At 42.1% G+C, this 19,833-nt stretch overlaps 1 protein-coding gene across 2 annotated transcripts in view; it reads left to right on the top strand.

Moving 5' to 3' along the window:
* The window catches only part of CBLB (Cbl proto-oncogene B), a 187,650-nt gene that overhangs the window by 89,199 nt on the left and 78,618 nt on the right, over positions 1-19,833 (top strand). For both annotated transcript variants that reach the window (XM_006029288.2, XM_025210744.1), the window contains exon 4: positions 4,982-5,128. In XM_006029288.2, coding sequence (XP_006029350.1) covers positions 4,982-5,128 — 147 coding nt within the window. The remainder of the gene's footprint in view (positions 1-4,981; positions 5,129-19,833) is intronic.

Here is a 19,833-nt window from a genome sequence, read left to right on the forward strand (position 1 = left end):
GTTTTTGGAACCCCAGCTTTCATCCCTGCCTGTGGCAGGGGGTCAGGCTAGATGATCTGTTCAGGTCCCTCCTGACCCTAGCTACTATGAAACTATGTACTACCTCTCCAGTGGCAGTCCATATGTAGAAGCTGAAAATACTGTGCGACTCCAGGTGAGTTGTAGAAACCTAACTGGATTTTCAGATGAAAAGCTCTAATTGTAAATGCAATGAAAATCAGACTGACACAGGGGAGGATCTATACTAGGTATTCAATCGGCTTCAGATGAAATGGGAAAAGAAGCAGCTGTTCAGCCTGTAAAATTAAGTTAATGCTGTTAATTAGTCATAATGTATATTCCTATTACCACAGTAACCATTCTTGTATTTAACATGAATGAAGTTCTTATTTATGTATGCCAGTGCAGTAAAAAGGTAGGATATACTCAAGCATCCTGGATTTCCCTTGTTCTGTTCTCTTCACTTCACTCTTTCATTGTGTGATGATGATTTTTTATATATCTTTATTTTTTTTTTTGAGCTTGAAACTTTGGAAGAAAGGAACATCTAAATCTTCTCAGGATTGGTTCAAACAATCCAAGTGCATCTCCTCTGGTGTATCTTTTAAATAGTTTAATACCTGAATCTGAAATAACCGTAGTATGTGACTATTTGGAGTAATTAATGGATTTCATCCACACAACTGCCTCATGAAACGGGGGGGGATGTATTTAGGGAGAAAGAGACTCTCTAAATGTCACACCGAGAATGTGGCTGAGCTGGGCATTGATACCAGGGTCTAAAGAATCCAACTCCAGTGCCTTACTTAACAGGTCACATTTCTACCCAGTGTTTTATTAACACTAAAGAGTGCAGAAGGACCCACACTCACGCTTTGTAGTAGACCAAGCTGCTTGTGGTAAATACTCCACGGTGTCTTTCAGCTTATCATTCCCAGTTTTATCTTCTCAGAGTACAACAACACATTAACCCAGGATGAAATTCATCACCAGTGTAATATGTGGCAGGGTGCCTGGGGCAGCTGCCATGTGCAGGGCTGTCAAAACATCTGGTTGTTTCTGCTATGGTGACTGTGCAGCTGTGGCTAAAGAAGATTTTTCACCATCACCCACATTGGCACCCGAGGTGGGTGCCCCTGTCACTCCACTCTAGTTGTGCTATTGGAATTCATGAAAGCATGTAGGCACTTTGTAGGTAGGTCTGGGAAAGGAAATGCACACCTCCAGCCTAGTACCAGGATGTCTGTGTGCCTACAGAGTAATTGTAGAGTCTGCGTGCCAGTTGCTCAGGATACTGAAACTATCATTGCCACTGGCAGTCTCTTGATATGAGGACATCAGTCTTCCAGTAAATAAGGAAGTCATCAGTGAGTTTATAGAAGACTGAGGAAGCTGATTGCAGATCTATATACAGTGCATACCTAATCTGGACTCCTTTAAGAGACATTTGGATGCTTATCTTGATGGGCTCCTTTGACCCTAGCTAACTTTCTGCCCCTAGGGAAAAGGGGTGGACTCGATCTTCCGAGGTTCCTTCCAGCCCTAATGTCTATGAAATATATAATTGGTTATATAAGAGTGCATCTGTAATGTGTTACCTGGTCTTTCAATTGGTATAGTCCCAGTGTGGCTACATGGGATGTCATAGAAAGCTTTCATAGAGTATTCAGAGGGTTTTGGACACTCCCTGCCAGGCACTTATGAGAAATTCCATGTGCAACTCCTGTATAGGGCTGATGAGGCACAGAGGTCTGAAGCAGGTTTTCCAAATTAGGATGACTTTTTGGCCCAGCAAGGAAAGGGAAAGGAGCACTCACGTTCTTTGTTGTACTTCTTTATGCTCATTGGTAATCCATGCTCATCTAAACTGTACAGAGGAGAAGTTGTCAGAATTTGTGTTTCTGATTCTAAAAACCTCTAGTGCTATGAATAGTATCTGTTGAAGTAAGAAGTCATTATGGAGCAGAGCCTGTCTACCTCATTGGCACTCAGCCTTTTGGCCATGGAAGCCAGATAAATGTCATGTGGCTGGTCCTCTAGCTGGACTGAGCCCCATGCATCAGGATCAGGCCCTGGACCCTGGCACCGCTCAATCCCTGCCCAGTGTGCCAGAATTGAGCCCCAGGGGCCCAGCACCACCACTTCCTGCCAGGATTGGGCCAATAATAAGGACCTGTTGAGATTGTGATAGTGATGTAATGGCTGGAGTGCTGCTGCTGTCTGGTCATCCCAAATTGAAATGGGGTAGTATAGCTGAGCACAATTTAGAATAGCCCCTGAATTGCGTACTGGAGGAAGGGAACCTGAGGATTGGAGTAGAATGTAGATCATTTAAAGACTTTGACTCTTCTTTCCCTTTTTGTGCCAAACACAGTTGAGAACATGCCCATGCAGTTGGCACTGGTTTTGGGAGGGATGTTCTACGATTTATACACATTCTTTGTGCAAGTTCTGTGTTTGTTTTTTGTTTTATCATTCAAATTGGCAAAAAAACTGAGGAGATATATTTAAGTGGAAAATGTGTTTTATTTGTATTTGTTTATGCAAAAAAGAATTAAAACATTTGGGGTTTTGTTTTTTTTTAATATGGAAAAAAATTGTACCTGGCTCTAAATAAGTGATCTTACACTTTTATAACTCCTTGTAATGCTGTCATTTTGGGGAAAATATTTTTATAACGCACAAAATTTATTAAGTTAGAACAGCATAAATCTGATCTACATCTTAATTTTTTTGGAACCATAAAGAAATGTGTCTCAATTTAGAAAATTGCTAGCCCTTGATTATGCAGTGATGGCAGTGCAAGACTTTCATCTGGATGCTTTTGTTTGAATGTGTCTTAGTGGTATACCTTCCCTTCAAAACTTACTGTTTTCTTTCTAATATTAGTTATGAGTCTTCATTTCCAAAGCCATTTACTATACATTCTTCTCTAGAATATTAAATGCATGTATCACTTTAAAAAAAAGCTTTTCTGGGTCTTTTGGGATTTTTTTAATTTAATGAAACACGACATCAGTGACTTAACACTAGTTAAATAGAGAGCTCATCAACTATGGTAATGTACCTTGTCAACTTGGCTTTTTAATTGCAATTAATCTATTTTGGCATCAAAATAGATCAAATTTCATAACAGATTAGGGAATATTGCCCTATCTTATTAGGATAGGTTGCTTTCCATTCATGTTAGGAAAGCCCCTTTAATTACAGAATAATTTCCAAAACCAAAGCATCTAGTGCACTGCTAGACACAATCCACATGGTGTCTTAGGGGGCAAGTAGAGAGTGCCTACATTCCTAATGAAATCAAGGAAGAGCAGTTTTGCTTGAAAGTGGTGTCTGACTCCTTGCCCAAACTTTGGTTGTACCTAAGTTGCTTGAGGGGTCTGTAGTGTAGTGCAGTGCAATATCTGCACTGATCTGTACTCTGTGAGGCACCTAATAACGTGCCTGTCAAAGCACACGAGTAGTCCCATTGAATGCTGTTGATTCTATAGCTCTTCCCTTTGTGGTTAAGTCTGCACAGATGTGGGGGACGGACCTTGAAGGTGTGAAGGGCAGGAGGAGGAGGACTTGGCAATTGAAAAGGTCACCATGAGATGGCTGTTGTTTATACTGATTTTCAGGCCTGAGTTCTACAGAGGAAAAAATAAAGAACATACGGGTTTAATTAAGGAACAAAGGCTTTACCGAGGAGGACAGAGAAGAACAAATCCAGAGAATAAGGAACAGTTGGACATCCTAATTATAGACATCTGACTTTGCTACATTAATGGGAAGACTTCAGAAGAATTAACCCTACAGTCATTTTAGGATATGAGAGTGTATACTCATCAGGTTTTTTAATTACATAGATTTTTATTATAATGATAGTTATAATAGCTTTCTTGGTAGTAAAACCTGCTGCAATTCAGCTTACATTATACAATCCTCTTCCAGTTTCTGAATATTCGTTTCTTCTGACCAAATTTTTCCATATTTCTGTTTAATTCTAGTTAAAATTTTCTTTTGGAAAAGCTGGGTAGTTGGGTTCACTCTCTGAGTTTAGTGATCAAGGAAAATCATATTCTTTCCATTTTGAAAAAGAGCGTTTCCGTTCGCTTGGATAACTTGATCTGTTAGACCTTAAGGTTGCCATGTGGCTAGAAAGACCTGATTTATGTCTGCTTTTCTTAAAACAAAACAAAAAAACTACAAGCAGTTTCAAAATACTTGCACACAGTTGGTGAACACATTTTATTATGTGGTTAGTTAGTGACTGCCATGTCAAGGGAGTTTTTAAAAACATGTGATTACTTAATCTTTGTAGATACAAGATTTAAAAAAAAAATAACCTGAGGGCTATAATTTGGGAATGGACCATCTGGCCTTTGCACAGTAAGATGCTTCTGCAATAAAGAAAAGGTGAAAATAAAAATGCCATAGGCAGGATGGTTAGGATGTAGTATAGTGCCTGGTTAACTCTGTATTTCTGAGAACCTGTGTTGATATCTGATTTGTATTACAGTTGAAAGTTTGTCTTCGGTAATTTGTCCATGTGCACAGTAATCAATTAACCAATATTCAGTACTTGTGCACTGATGAGGTGGGAATTTAATAAGCAATCCTACAACATATAAAAGTTAAATTCAGGTTCTGACCTTAGATAAGAGACAAATCGTAAGGCATCATAAGTGATTAAAAAAAGCCTATTCTGTTGCTGAATGAAAGTTGAGTTTCTTTCTGTAAAGTATAATTTGTTGATGGAATGTATGCATAGATACTAGGATGGAAATATTAATGTATGCATAGATACTAGGATGGAAATATTTTTAACACGTGAAAATACATAGTAAAACTTACTGTCTTGCCTGGAAATTGCATGGGAGGTTCTGTGTTTTCACTCCATTAGATCATGATTATATAAACACTAAAAATAAATGGGAAAATGAAAACTTATTTGCTAGTATTAAGATGTTCCACTGTTCTTTTGTTCCTGCAGGCGAAATCTTACAAAGCTGTCCCTTATCTTCAGCCATATGTTGGCAGAAATCAAAGCTATCTTTCCGAACGGCCAGTTCCAGGGTGACAACTTCCGTATCACAAAAGCAGATGCTGCAGAATTTTGGAAGAAATTTTTTGGAGACAAGTAAGTACTTGCACTGTTGCAACTGTTTGCACTGTTTTCAGGAATTTAAGTAATGGATGTAACATCACTATGCTAGAGATTACATAATGAATAGTAATCTTTAGCTTCACTTCTTTGTGGTAGTTTCAAGAGACTAAGGTTGTTTGGTTCATTATTTATACTTCCTTTTCCTATAGGTAGGATATGCTAAAACCAAATTGTGTGACCAGGAGTATGAAAGGATATTCTGGATAACATTGCTTTTGGCATGGATATTAAGATAGTTGTGGTTGGGGTTTTTTGTTACTTTTGTTTTTAAATACGTTGTATGATGAACAGTTTTCTTTTCTGTGTTTCATGTGACGAGGACAACATGGTGGGCTGAATTAGGAAGTAGGCAAAGATTTCACAGAAAATATATTAGTTACCATCATGTTTTAAGTGTTGCTAAAAGTTCTAGAGCCAGTTTAAAATTCTTTTGTAGTAGCTCAAGAAGATATTCCTGCCCCTTAGCAAATTTTTCAACTGAAAATGTAGTACTTGACATGTCCACAGAGTAATGTTTATCTTTATCACCTGTATTTAATATGTGCCACTTAAGAGGCGCATACTACAACTTGCATTGGTGCTTAGAGTCTAGCATTGCTATAAAACCTGGAATAACCCGGGGGTTGGCAACGCCCAGCGTGAGTGCCAGAGTATATGGCACTCAAGGGCATTTTGCTCAACGTGTCACAGCTGGCCCAGGCTCGGGGCAGCTGCTGCTGGCCACACAGCCCAGGCTGCATGTCGCAGGAAGGCTGCGAGCCCTGCTGCAGGCAGCTCAGGCTTCATGACTGGCAGCAGCTGCCTAGGTCCTGGACCAGCTGCAGCTGTGAGGCTGCAAACAGCTGCACTGGGCTCCTGAGTCCTGGCTGGATTCTGTGGTGGTAGTGGGTGTATGTACGTTTCTGGGCAGATGGCAGGGGAGGGGCCTGGGGTAGCGCAACTCCAGCCCTTCCTTCGCTATGTGCCCAGAAATGTGCATACAACTGCTGCTGCCACTTCCATGGAGCCAGCGCCAGTGCTCAAGAGCCTGCCAGCCACCTGTTACAAGTAGTCAGAGCTCAGGCTGGCTGTGGTAGGCAGCCAGGAGGCTGCAAACAGCTGTACCAGCCTCTGGAGCCCTTGGCCAGGTTTCATAGTGGCAGCGGCCACATGTGCACCTCTGGGTGGACAGTGGGGGAGAGGCTGTGGTTGTGCTGCCCCAGCCAGCCTGGGCTCCGGGCAGCTAGAGGAAGGGACTGGCATGCTGCAAACAGTTGCACCAGGCTGTGGAGGACCGGCACCAGCTCTGTGCCAGTGGCAACTGCACACACGCACCTCGGGACGTAGTGCAGGAAAGGGGCTGGGGCAGCGCAACCCTGGCTCCTCCCCCACTGTCTGCCTGGAAGCATGCGTGCAGTTGCTGCCACCAGTGAGGATTAGGCCCTTCACAGCTTCCCTGCGGTCTCCCCCTGGCATGCCAAGTTGAGGTATGGATCAGGGTTGGGGTGTGTTTGGCATTCTGGCCAAAAGTGTTGCTGACCCCTGAAATAACCATTAATAAATGAAGACACCTTGCGGGTAGAGGTGAGCACTGGAAAGCATAGTGGAGACGACCAAGGTTTTAGGAAAACAGAATGCAAGGAGGAGGAGATGGGGTTTACCCTAGGCATAGGGGTTGGCATAGAAAGATGCCCAGAAGTATAGATCAGTAACTGACTGACTAAAAGGTAATACTACATGGAATACTATGAACCCAAAGGTTAGGTAGTAGTTGTGATGTTTTTTTAAATAAGTGTGTGGGCTATACAACTTGATCACTTTCATCATTAGCAACATTTATCACTACGCTCATAATTGCAGGTGTGGGAGGAGAGAAGAGATTAGTAGTCATAGAAGCCAAGAAGAAACCATTATGATGATCTCTTCTGACCTCTTGCATAATGCAGATTGTAGAAATCACTCGGTGATATGTTACATCAAGTCTGTTAACTTCCAGATGAGCAAGAGCATTTCTTTCAAGGAGACCTACAGTTTTTATTTAGGATACTTCAAGCTATAATCTCTGCCCCTAAGTCAGCTAGTTGTTCCAGGGTCAGTCATTCTCACTTCTTTCCCATCTGAATTAATCTATTTTCAGCTACTACCTGTTAGCTTTTGTTATGCTTTGATTAATTTAAGCAGCCCTATGTTATCAAATTTTCTCCCAGTGTGGTACTTAAGGACCACAATAAAGTCACCACTTAACCTTACCTTTGAAGTGAACCTGTGCACATTCCATGTTGTTGCTCTTGGCTCTGCTTGAAAGATCATTGAGAAAAATCAGCAAGAGGCTGGATAAAAACCTAGATTTTTTTAAAAGGAATTATGCTATTTAAAATCTGCTCTGTCACAGGAGACTCAATTAATTATTGTCAGTTACAAATAGCAAATTATAAACCTCAGTTTTTAAAATGCCCTTATGTTTTCACCTTTTCCCTTCACTAACTTCTTCCTTGCCTTGCTCAGTCAATGGCCATCACCATTTTGATCCTTGGTCCCCTTACTCTTTTCTCTCTAGGCTCTGTCTTTGAATGGTTTTATCTGTCCTGGCTGCAACTTCCATTTGTGTGGTGGTTTACAGATCTGTCTCTGGAGGCTACTGGTTTTTTATGGCCCCCTGTCATATTTTGACATGCTCCATCTTACCCACTCACTGTTCTGTTATGCTCGTCTGCATACGTGCTGCTGGTTTCCTTGTACTCTATGTAGTGAGGTTAGTTATTTCCTCTTGTGCAAATGGCCCCCAGAGCTCTCTCAGGACCAGCGTTGGGGGTTTTCAGGACAACCCAGCCCTTAGTGTTAGATTGCAGAGGATTCTAAAAAGCTTTAAAACTTCTTTTGATCTACTTCCCCCTTTATTTCTCTGAGATTGGAATAGGGCAACGATACATCTGTGCCATCATACATCTAAATGAGACTCTTAACTGTATCTCTGTTCACTGCCTCATGCCCCTCCTCTCTTTTTTGGGGGGGTTCTTCCTGAGCCACCTGTCAGACCTCTTGACTCTTCTTGCCTCTCTCTGGGTGAAGTGACATTTTCTGCTTGTCTTCTTTTCCTACCAGTCCTACTTCTCTAAAAATCACAGCTTCGTCCATGTGGGTTTCTGGCATTTTTCTACCCAAGAAAGTTTAATTTTGAATATTTAAACAAACAAATAACCCTCACAGGCGTTGACTTAACTGTGTTTGGTGAACCAGTGAATTTTACATAATGTATCTAGTTTAGATGGTAAATGTGTTGGGGCCTGAATGAGCTGTGCATGTTGTTTTGCATGGAGTGATGTGCATACAGCCCTCAGTCATTGCTTAGTATGCTGATTCTTTGAATAAGCTAAGGTCTACTCATGGTTAGCAACTCTTCCAAGCAGTGAAGAGTTAAGCTGTGCTTGGCATCCCTGGCATTAGTGCAGGCTTGGTTAATTGCGTTTAAGTAAGTGTAAAGCATGTAACAGCATGAACGTCAAACAAACAGATGAGGAAAGTCGGGTTTTTTTTTGCCTTGCAGTTTAATCTGTTCATTAAATGAAATGCCTGAAGCCTTTTAAACATTAATTGTCTTTTAATCCATTGGGTAACACACGGAAGCATGCCTTTGGGTCTCATCTTTTTCAAATGTCTGATTTGACAAATTAGTCTGCAAATAGTTTTAGTATCCCTTTCCTAGAAATTGCACGCATTTCCACTTTTAGTGTATTGTAGGAGGTAAATCAAAATGATAAAATATCTAGTGTTCTTGCTGGTAAAGATGCTACTTTTCAAAGCTTCCAAACCTGGCTTCCTAAAATTTAAACCTCCTAGATGTTCATTAAGCACTGTATACAGATAGATATGTCTGTAGTACATATGAGGTTTCTACAGTAGAATTGTACTTAAACCTGAGATATTTGATTTCTTTATTTACAGTTGATCCTTTATGATTTTGCTGAATGTTATTACAAACTACATTTCCTGGTTTCTAAGGACAAATAAAAAGCAGAGACACTCCTACAGTCCCTCTTCCATCCTGGTGTAATATCAGCAAAATATCACTTTTTCAGGCTTAATTTGAAATAATGGAAGCAACGTAGCAGTCCACAATCCATTTGGGTTTTATTCATCAGCCCAGTAAAATATGTCATGTCATTTTGCTAACTGCAGATATTTTTCAAAGATCAAACCCCAGTATCCAGTTTGTGGGGTACATTAATAGATTGATAGATGTAGGGTTGGAAGGGACCTTGTAGATCTTCTAGTCCGACCCCCCTGTCTTGGGCAGGAGAGAAAACTGGGCTCAAATGACCCCAGCTAGGTAAACATCAAGCCTCCTCTTAAAGACCCCCAAGGTAGGAACGAGCACCGCTTCCCTTGGAAGTTGGTTTCAGATCCTAGCTGCCCTGACTGTGAAGTAGTGCCTTCTAATGTCTAGTCTAAACCTACTCTCTAGCAACTTATGGCCGTTATTCCTAGTTACTCCGGGAGGTGCTCAAGGGAACAAGGTCTCTCCCAATCCCTGCTGGTCCTCCCTAGTAAGTTTGTAGACGGTCACCAGGTCCCCCCTCAGCCTTCTCTTGCTAAGGCTGAATGGGTTAAAGTCCCGTAGCCTCTCCTCGTAGGGCCTGCTCTGCTGTCCCCGGATCATGGGAGTGGCCCTCCTTTGGACCCTCTCAATGCTGTCCACATACCTCCTGAAGTGTGGCGCCCAGAACTGGACATGATACTCCAGCTGCAGCTGACCAGTGTCGCATAGAGGGGGAGGATCACCTCCTTGGCCCTGCTTGTGATGCGTCTGTGGATTCACAACAAGGTATGGTTAGCCCTACTGACCATGTCCTCGCATTATCGGCCCATGTTCATCTTGGAGTCATTCAATAATGAATCCAAGATCTCTTTCTGCCACCGTGCTTTCGAGAAGGGAGTTCCCCAGCCTATAGCTATGCTGCTGGTTCCTACCGCCTAAGTGCAGCACCCTGCACTTGTCAGTATTGAATCCCATCCTATTTTCATTTGCCCACCGCTGTAACCTGTCCAGGTCCTGCTGTAATCTGTCCTTCCCTTGCCCGCCTCACTCCAAATCTTGGTGTCATCTGCGAATTTAAACAGGGTGCTTTTCACCCCATTGTCCAAGTCACTAATAAAGAAATTGAACAGTGCGGGACCCAAGGACCGAGCCCTGGGGGACTCCACTGCCCACTTCCCTCCAGGTCAAATATGACCCATCTGCCACCACACTGAGTACAGCCCCTGAGCCAATTTGCAATCCATCTGACTGTGTAGGCATCAATGCCACAGTCGCCTAGCTTTTTAATGAGAATGGGGTGGGAGACCATGTCAAAGGCCTTCCTGAAGTCCAGAAAGACTACATCCACCGCAACACCTGCATCCAGTGATTTTGTGACCTGATCGTAGGAGGCAATCAGGTTGGTCTGATGGGACCTGCCCCTAATGAAACCATGCTGGTTGCCCTTGAGCATCATCCCTAATTTACTTTTCCTCTACTTCTAATCTTCTGACTAATCACCCAAAATTAATTAGAAACCTTTTATTTTCTTGTCCTGTAATGTACTAAGTGCTGTTGTTCAAGAACACATGCTTCTGTAATCATGCCATTTAGAACTGTTAAGCCCCTTATAACCACTGTACCATTATAACCATTCCACAAATTATGTTTTATGTGTCATAGGATGCACTTCTTTCAGAGTTTATACTCAGCCATGTACAGAGCCAGATGGTTTTGGATTGATTACTTTAAAAATAAAATAAGTAGCTAAAATAAATGGTTAGAAGGAACTTTATATAGTTATCTAACCACTCTTAGTTGTCACTTTCCCTTAGACACGGTAGCAGCAGCTATCAAGGAGAAAGACAGGGTTTAAGAGATTTAGTCCAGGGGTTCCAACTCTGGTCCCGTGGGTCAGATCCAGCCTGAAGAGCTGTGTGCAGCCTGGTGAGCTGCAGAGAGAGATCCAGCCTGTAAGGATTTGTGGGACCCCACAAACCCAGCCTTAATTGCCACTCTGGGTTTGTGGGGTCAGGCTGCCAAGCCAGATCTAACTGCGCACTGACCCTGCACCATTCATTTCACCTGGGAGTTGGAAAGAATTGTAAGGCACAGAATTCATGTGATGCAAATTAAAACAAATTCATGCAGAAACTCAGGGGGGTTTGTTAGTGTTAGAAGAATGGAGCAAGCAGGTCATTTTTGAAACAGTGTTTCGTATAAGTCTGAGGGGAGCAGTTGGAGGTCAAAAAAGCCAGGGAGGCATAAGATGTATGAATGAAGGATTGGGTCAGAATCTGGTACTGCAAGTCAGGGAGGGGTGGGGAGGGGGAGAGAGGGGAAAAGGTTGGACCTTAGAGGCTTATAGAGGAAGTAGTAGTGGCATTTGGGTCGTCTTTATAGGCTTGTGTAGAGAACATAGTCAATCATGATACCTCAGTGTCCAAGGTGGGACTGTGATTAAGGTCAGTTGAGATGTTCTCCAGATACAGGGTGTGCGGAAGGTTAGCTGTCAAGTATTAAGTTTGCTAAGTTTAATGACACAAGAGGAGCTGTTGGGGAGATAGCCTGGGATACAGGACTGGATAGGAAGAGATAAGGCTGCAAAAGGAGCATTGTGAATCATCTGTGCAGAGATGGTAGTTTAAGACAGGGATGGATGAATTAAATCTGAAATGGTTGACGGGTTGGTGTGTGCCAAAGGCAGAGCCACACAGAGAATGTTTGTATGCAGTTACTAGCAGAATAACAGGGGACAGGTTCACAAAAGCAGATCTAAGACAAGATTTCAAGGAGGAAAGTGGTAGTGATGGATGGAGTCAATGCCAGGACTCAAGACTGCAGCATTCAAATATGTGGTGGATGGTGAATTCTGAAAAAAACAGTTTTAGGAAAGTGAAAACATCTCCATCCCCAGTTTATTGTCATATTTATGGTGAAGCCAAGTCTAGTTAAATGTACAGCTAAACAGTAGTGCTAAATGGAACCATGAAATTGTAGGGCATGTAATCAGCAGTTACGTTTATTTACAGATACTCTAGTAACCCCAAGTGGGTTGTAAATGTGCATATAAAACATAACCTGATAGCTTCTTCATTATCCATATTTTATCACTCAGTAGTTCTTGATGCTAATTTTTCCCAGTTCCACACTAATTTTTAATATTGCCTTACAGCTTTTTCTTAGTTTCTGTTGTGAGCAAAAATGTGGAGAATACCACAGGGAGCCATCCTGCACTGACAAGGAGAGCAGGCTAGATGACCTAACAGTTTTTTTCAGCCTTCTGATTTCTAGGCTACAGTGAAGTAATGCAGTGCTTTGTGACAGCTAAGAGATGAGAGTTGGGACATTCTCTATGTTACAAAATGAATTGGCACCAAAGTATCACTGCCACTGAGTTTTTAAATTTTCTATAATTATGCCACTTATTTGTTTTGCTTCTAATTTTGTATTGTTAAAACTTCACAGAAAACCTGGAAGCTCTTTGGTTATTTCAGGCAAGACTGGGACATACCTTAGGTGTGAGGTCAGAGAGGAAAATGATGCCCAGGGTACGGTCCTGAGTAGCTGTGTTGTTCATAGGGATTTAAGAAAGGTAATAAGGGCTTGGTGAGAGAGATTAAAGGCTTTTTTAGCCATTTTTAGCTAAGGCAGAAAAACATTGAGAGGGGAGAGAAGTCTGAAGCAGAGAGTGATCTGCAAACTGCCTGCAGGAGATAACAGTTAAATTTTTGAGGGGATGAGATTTTCTTCTCTCTTCACCTCATTTTTGGACATTATTAGGAGTGCAGTGATAGTGAAATATTGTGGAAATCTATCCAAAATTAGAATCACATTGGACCAGGAAAAAGTTCTGGCTTTTCTATCTATAAATGGGCCTTAAATTTCCTTTTTATTTCTGCATTAATTTCTAGCTTATACAGACGAAATGTACATAATACCCTATAAGGCATGATGTTCAAAATTTCTTGTCCCATGTTCTATTTTACATTTCACTGTATTGTAACTAGGCCTAACGTTTTGATGTCACCAGCGTTTTTCATGAGGTGGATTCCTTAATTGTGCCTGTAATATTAAAATGAAGAACTTTATTTTTACCGCTTATTAAATAAGAGCCAGAACACAACCTCTTCTCCCCTTCTTTCCCCTTACTTTTTGTATTGAAGTCATATCTTGGGCAGTGTGTTTCCTCAGTTGAGGTAAGTGGAACAAGAAAAACTTCAGTTATATGAAGCTGAGTTTTGTAGGTGGCCAAGCTTGGGATCTGTGGTAGAATTTGCCCCCAAACCCTGATGAAGACAGGTGAAGGAAATTGGAGCCATGAAAGTTGGAGCCATTTAAGAAGAGCTCCAGGGGTGGCCAACCTGCGGTTCCGGAGCCTCACGTGGTTCTTCAGAAGTTAATATGCGTCTCCTTGAATCTTTGCACAAGCACACAGTGACCAGCTTCCCTCATTTTCTCCCAAATGGAAGCTGGTCCCCATGTCCTTGTGCAAGGATTCAAAGAGATGCATATTAACTTCTGAAGAACCGCATGTGGCTCTGGAGCCACAGGCTTGCCACCCCTAGATCATGTAGCCCTATAGATAGCTACGGCAGCTGATGATTGCATGTACAACTTGCGAAACCTTGTTTACTAATGAGGCCAAGGTGTATAAGCTGCTGTGGGAAGATAAGTCAGGAAATGCTGATGGGCTTTCTCCAAAGTTATGCCCTTTGCCAAGGGATACATTCCTAGCCTATCTCCAGGGTTTCAGCTGCTGGAGGCCCCCCCACACACCACTGCATTAGTTTTGGTGGCACTTTTGAGACGCGAGTTCCCTGTAACTGTTGTATGGACTGGAATGGTGTGAGAGAGCAAAACTACGTTTTTCCCCTTGTGATGTTATCGTTCTCGGCTGCTTTGAATTGACTTGTGTAATGACAAGAGCCTTTGCGATCTCATTAGTACAGGAGAGTCTTTGGAATGGTATTCTGAAGAAAGAAACTGTAACCCATGCTTAGTTGGAGCTTGTTTATTGTTTACTTGATTTTTCTTTTTTAATAAATACATTTTGAGCAAAGCCATGTCCTTTAGTGGTACAAATGTTGGCGATGAGTAAACTTCTAAGTTACGCATGTAAACATTCACTTCAGAAAAACTTGCAATCTCTGGCTTAGTGTGTAGAAAGAATTGCATGCAGCTTTATCTGGCCAATTGCATGTAAACCATGTTGCTCAGAGGTACTGCATATTGAATACTTGTGCAGCAGATGGCTTATTTTCTGTCCAGCGATCTCTTTTTTTCATTAAAAAATTTTTTTTTTTTCATAACTTGAGAATTCCAGCCTGTTCCAGGATATCCCCTGAGCAGAAAGAGAAGCTAAATGACTTGTGAATTACATGCTGAGTTCTAATCTTTTTGTTTCAAATGGTCTGGAGGAAACTTGGCTAGTGTTTAGAGCATGGTGTATGTGAGTGTGCTGATTAAGCTGACCCTTAAGATGCACCTACTTACTGTAGCTCCTTTTCCTAAGCGTGAGGTCAACGTGTTTTAACCCAATGCCACCAATTTAACAATACACTGATTGCTATTACCCTTGCAGAGAAAATGAAAAGGCACAGTCTTCATTGGGAGTGTTTCCTTTCTGCAGGTATCTCAAATCAGAGGTAACTGTCAAGAAACCTCTACAGTGAGAGCAAAAAAAGTTAATGCGCATAAGCATTTTTCTGTGCATTGGGGATGAACACAAGCTTCCTGAGGCTTGAGAAAACAATGTAGTGGTGTTATTCTTTTTATATATGGACTTGCTCCAGCTTCAAATGAGCTGAAGGCAGTGCAAAGACACTGATTTACAATTAGTGAGAGTAGTTCTGTACTAATAAAAACCACAAAGCAAGAGGTCCATCAGCCTCCTTATTATATTAGTTCAAGTTTACTTTTCGATCCACTTAACTTTGTCATTCCCTTTCTGTGCTTTCTCTCTAATGATTGTAATTATTTGTATGGCGCTGTATTTGACATGTAATGCATCAGTGTTATGTTTGCATAATAAAACCATGCATCCTGAAATTAGTGGATCTTCCCAGGTAATGTAGAAGATAAATGATTGCCAATATTATGAACAGCACACTGTTGAAGTTTGGTGGCTACTATCTTCTGCTACTCAGAATATGAAATATTCCAAGAAAATTGCTTCAGTAGAAGTAGTATACTTTGCATAGGCTGTGACAGCTTCCACGGCTACTATTAAGAGAGAGTGAGGCAGTGTTCTTAGTTAGCCTAATTCTACAGAAGAGCCTAATATTATAAGGCTGTCATATTGCTTTTTTCCTGATGAGTGCAGCAGAGGTAACTAACCTATCCCTTCTCAGACAAGTTTCCTCCGATCTGCCTAATGTCATCAGGCAGGTGCATAATACCTGCTAACATCCAGCACTGCGCATCATTAGAAGCATAATTCAACAAAAAAAACACAAGGACAAAGAGCTTGGAAAATCTCTCTCTCTCTCTCTCTCTCTCTCTCTCTCTCTCTCTCTCCTTTTTAAGTCGTCTTTTTAAGTCAACAAATAATCTTTCTATAAAATTATCTAGTAGGCATTACAAATATGGTATTCTTTAAAATAGTTCTGATCTCATTATAGGTTTGATCATTTCCTACACCAGCATCTAAAACATTTTCTCTAGATTTAAATAAGCAGAATAATGCTAATGATGATAAATCACCTGGGTGCCCTAACCCAATAACAGATACAAAAATTCCACTAGCAGTGAAATAATTTGGACAGGTACTCATCTTGCCATCCAGTTCCTAAAAAAAAAAAAAATCTCCCTTCTAGCTCTTCTGTCCTTGTGGGAAGCATATCTTCAGCCTTGATCCAAATAATGCGCTCTCAAACAGGATTCATTTGTATCATGTGAACCAAGTCCAGTGGAGTGAAAGTGGTCAAGGGGGGGCTGGGGGAACTGGGCTTATTTAGTCTAGAGAAGAGAAGGCTGAAGAGGGATTTAATAGCAGCCTTCAACTACTTGAAGATGGGTTCAAAAGCGGATGGAGCTAGACTGTTCTCAGAGGTGGCAGATGACAGAACAAGGAGCAACAGTGTCAAGTTGCAGCAAGGGAAGTTTAGATTAGATATCAGGAAGAATTTTCTCACTAGGAAGGTAGTAAAATACTGGAACAGATTACCCGGAGAGGATGTGAACTCTCCATGCTTGGAGGTTTTTAAGACCCAGCTAGACAAAGCCTTGGCTGGGATCATCTAGTTGAGGATGGTCCTGCTTTGAGCATAGGGCTGGACTAGATAATCTTTAAGGCCTCTTCCAACCCTAATTTTCTATGATTCTAAATTGCCATATTTGGGCTATTTGAACCAAGGGAAGAAGTTTGAATGTCCTGGTCTACCCACTCTCTGCCTCCCACCCATCCTTTTCCCTTGAACCACTGATTTTACTCTTGACCTAGCAACTCTATAATACAAAGGCTACAACTTGTGTTTGTCATCCTCAAGTGTGGCAGTGTAGCGTGCCGGGAAAGGAGACAGGCCTAAAATAATCCTAAATCATTTAGGACTAAAATCTGCGTCATGCCATAGTGTGAAGTAGAAATGAGTGTTCACTGGCAATCAACTGTCAGAGGCAGTTGAGCCTTAAACAGATGAGAAAAGGCCTGATCCAAAGCTCTCTGAAATTAATGGGAAGACTTTTTTGAAAGAACCTATCTTTTGGCTGGCATAAAAGGCTGTCAAGCTTTATTCCATTAGTTTATATCGCTACATGTTGTTTGTCAGGAACATTTGGTGCAAGCTGGTAGCTGTCACGCTTTATTCACACACTGATTGGCTGTCTCGGCAGAAGACCTTTAGGTTTCAAAATTATAGAAATTAAGTAGGTACTCATAACTTGAATTCATGGTGAATTTGGTGCGCATGGTTTCTATACCACAGGTTGACATAGGGTTCCTAACTTTGTTCTCTAAAGTCGGGGCACATTTTGTTCTTTCTTTATCATAACTGAAATTTGATGAGCATTCTTTCTTTAAATGGCATCTGATGTGGTAAGTCTCTTCAGTTTTTTGTGGTTTCCTGTTTTTCAAACTCAGATGAAAGTATCTGTTAAAATCTATTAAGCTTCATCACACTGTATCATTTTTGATTTTTCTCAATGTAAACCTCAGTGACGCATAGATTTCCATATCCAAAATCATTTATGAAACAGGAGAAGTTCAATTAAATGTTTTCCCTGCAGTAGAAATGTGGGATCAGGCCTTTAATTATGCTTTCAGCTTATTTTGTTTGTTCGTATTTTTGTTTTTGTTGTTAAGGTGTAAATTGTTAAGTACTTATCGTCTGTGGAGCAGTCGGATATACCTAGCCTTTTCTAACACAACTCTGAGTTACTTTATTATTGTTATTAATCATTATTAATAATATTTTGGTATTGGTGGTGGTGTTTTATCTTTATAAAGAGAGTAGTAGAAAAAATAACTGGGGAATAAAAATGTTTTGTTTCTTGCAAAGTTAGATTGTATGAAGAGCAAAAGCCTGTGAGGAATATATTGAACATAATAACAAAAGCATACATGCTTTTTAAAGGTCCTGTAGGCAAATATAGGTACTGTTTGTCATTTAAAATGTATAAAGTAGCCCATCCTCTACTCTCATTGGCATTGTGGTCCATTAGAATTTTCAAGGAAAATTTGCAGGGGTTTAGTGTCTTGTCCAGTTGAGATTAGTAAACTTTACATCCTTTGTGAGAAGAGGAAGCAGCTGCTATTGACATGCAGTTTGCCATGGGTTGTAAAGGATTCAACACCATCTTCAAATGATTGGCCATGGATGAACTCTGAAATGTATGTTAGCACAAGAACCAACAGATTTTTGTCCACAGATGCAGAAGGATATGAAGAACAACTTAGGTCAGCACAATGTGGCACTTAGAGGGAATGGGCATCTATACACGTGATGGATTTCTGCTCCGATGTGTGCCAATTAGCATGCATCGAAGCAGGCTCGATTGAGTCTGCTGGAGCATGCTAATTGGCACACTCCAGCAGCCTCCACATCACATGTATTCGGTGTCCCTACATTTCAGAATGGTGGTGGGGATGCTTTAACTAAAGCTTGTTAAATGAGCTTTAGTTAAAGTGCCCCTGCTGCTATTTTCATAGTGCTTAGGGTCGGAAGGGGCCTAAACAGATCATCAGGTCTGACCCCCTGCCCTGGGCAGGAATGGGTGCTGCAGTCGTATCACCCCAGCCAAATATTTGTCCAGCCTCCTCTTGAAGAGCCCCAAGGTAGGAGGGAGTAACACCTCACTTGGGAGCCCATTCCAGAGCCTGGCAGCCCTAACTGTAAAGTAATGTCTCCTGATGTCCAGCCTGAACCTTCTCTCTAACAATTTGTGGCCATTATTCCTAGTAACCCTGGGTGGTGCCCAGGGGAACAGAGCCTCCCTCAATTCCCACTGGTCCCCCCGGTGAGTTTTGTAAACGGCCACCAGATCCCCTCTCAGCCTTCTCTTGTGGAGGCTGAATAGGTTCAGGCCTTTTAGCCTCTTTTCGTAGGGCCTGCCCCACTGCCCCTTGACCATGCGAGTGGCTCTCCTCTGGAGCCTCTCAATGCTGGCCACATCCCTCTTGAAGTGTGGCGCCCAGAACTGGACGCAGTCCTCCAACTGTGGCCTGACCAATGCTGCATAGAGGGTTAGGGTCACCTCCTTGGACCTGCTTGTGATGCATCTGTAGATGCACAACAAGGTGCAGTTAGCCTTACTGACTGCTTCCTTGCATTGGCGGCTCATGTTCATCCTGGAGTCAGCAATGACTCCAAGATCCCTTTCTGCCACCGTGTTGACAAGGAGGGAGTTCCCCAGCCTATAGGTGTGTGATGGTTCCTTCTCCCTAGATGCAGCACCTTGCACTTGTCTGCAGTGAATTCCATCCTGTTCTCACCTGCCCACCTCTGCAACCTGTTTAGATCTAGCTGGATTCTGTCCCTCCCCTCCAGCATGCCCACCTTGCCTCACAACTTTGTGTCGTCCACAAATTTGGACAGCGTGTGTTCCACACCCACATCCAGATCGCTGATAAAGACGTTGAACAGTACAGGACCAAGCCTTGGGGGACTCCACTGCCCACACCCCTCCAGGTCAAAAACGACCTGTCCACCACCACTCCCTGGGTGCAACCATCTAGCCAGTTTGCCACCCATCTGACTGTGTAGGCATCAATGCCACAGTCACCTAGTTTTTTAAGAGAATGTGGTAGGAAACTGTGTCAAAGGCCTTCTTAAAGTCCAGGAAGATGACATCCACTCCAACACCCTCGTCCAGGGACTTTGTGACCTGATCATAAAAAAAAAAAACAGGTTAGTCAAACTAGGTTAGTCAGTCAGGACCTGCCCTCAATGAACCCATGTTGGTTGCCTCTGAGCATTACCTCCCCTGCTAGGCCCTTGCAGATGTGCTCTTTGATAATTTTCTCAAAGGTATTCCCAAGGACCGAGGTAAGACTGACTGGCCTATAATTGCCGGGGTCCTCCTTTCTCCCCTGTTAGTAAATGGGGACCACGTTGGCCCTTTTCCAATCCTCTGGTACCTAGCCAGTGCCCCACGAGTCCTCATAAAGCCATGCCAAGGGCCCCGCTACGAAGCTATTTTGAAGTGCGGGAAGCTGAATGCACATGATACTGCAGGCGTTTTAATT

Source organism: Alligator sinensis, unplaced genomic scaffold (genome assembly GCF_000455745.1).
Source record: "Alligator sinensis unplaced genomic scaffold, ASM45574v1 scaffold924_1, whole genome shotgun sequence".
Lineage (NCBI taxonomy): Eukaryota > Metazoa > Chordata > Crocodylia > Alligatoridae > Alligator > Alligator sinensis.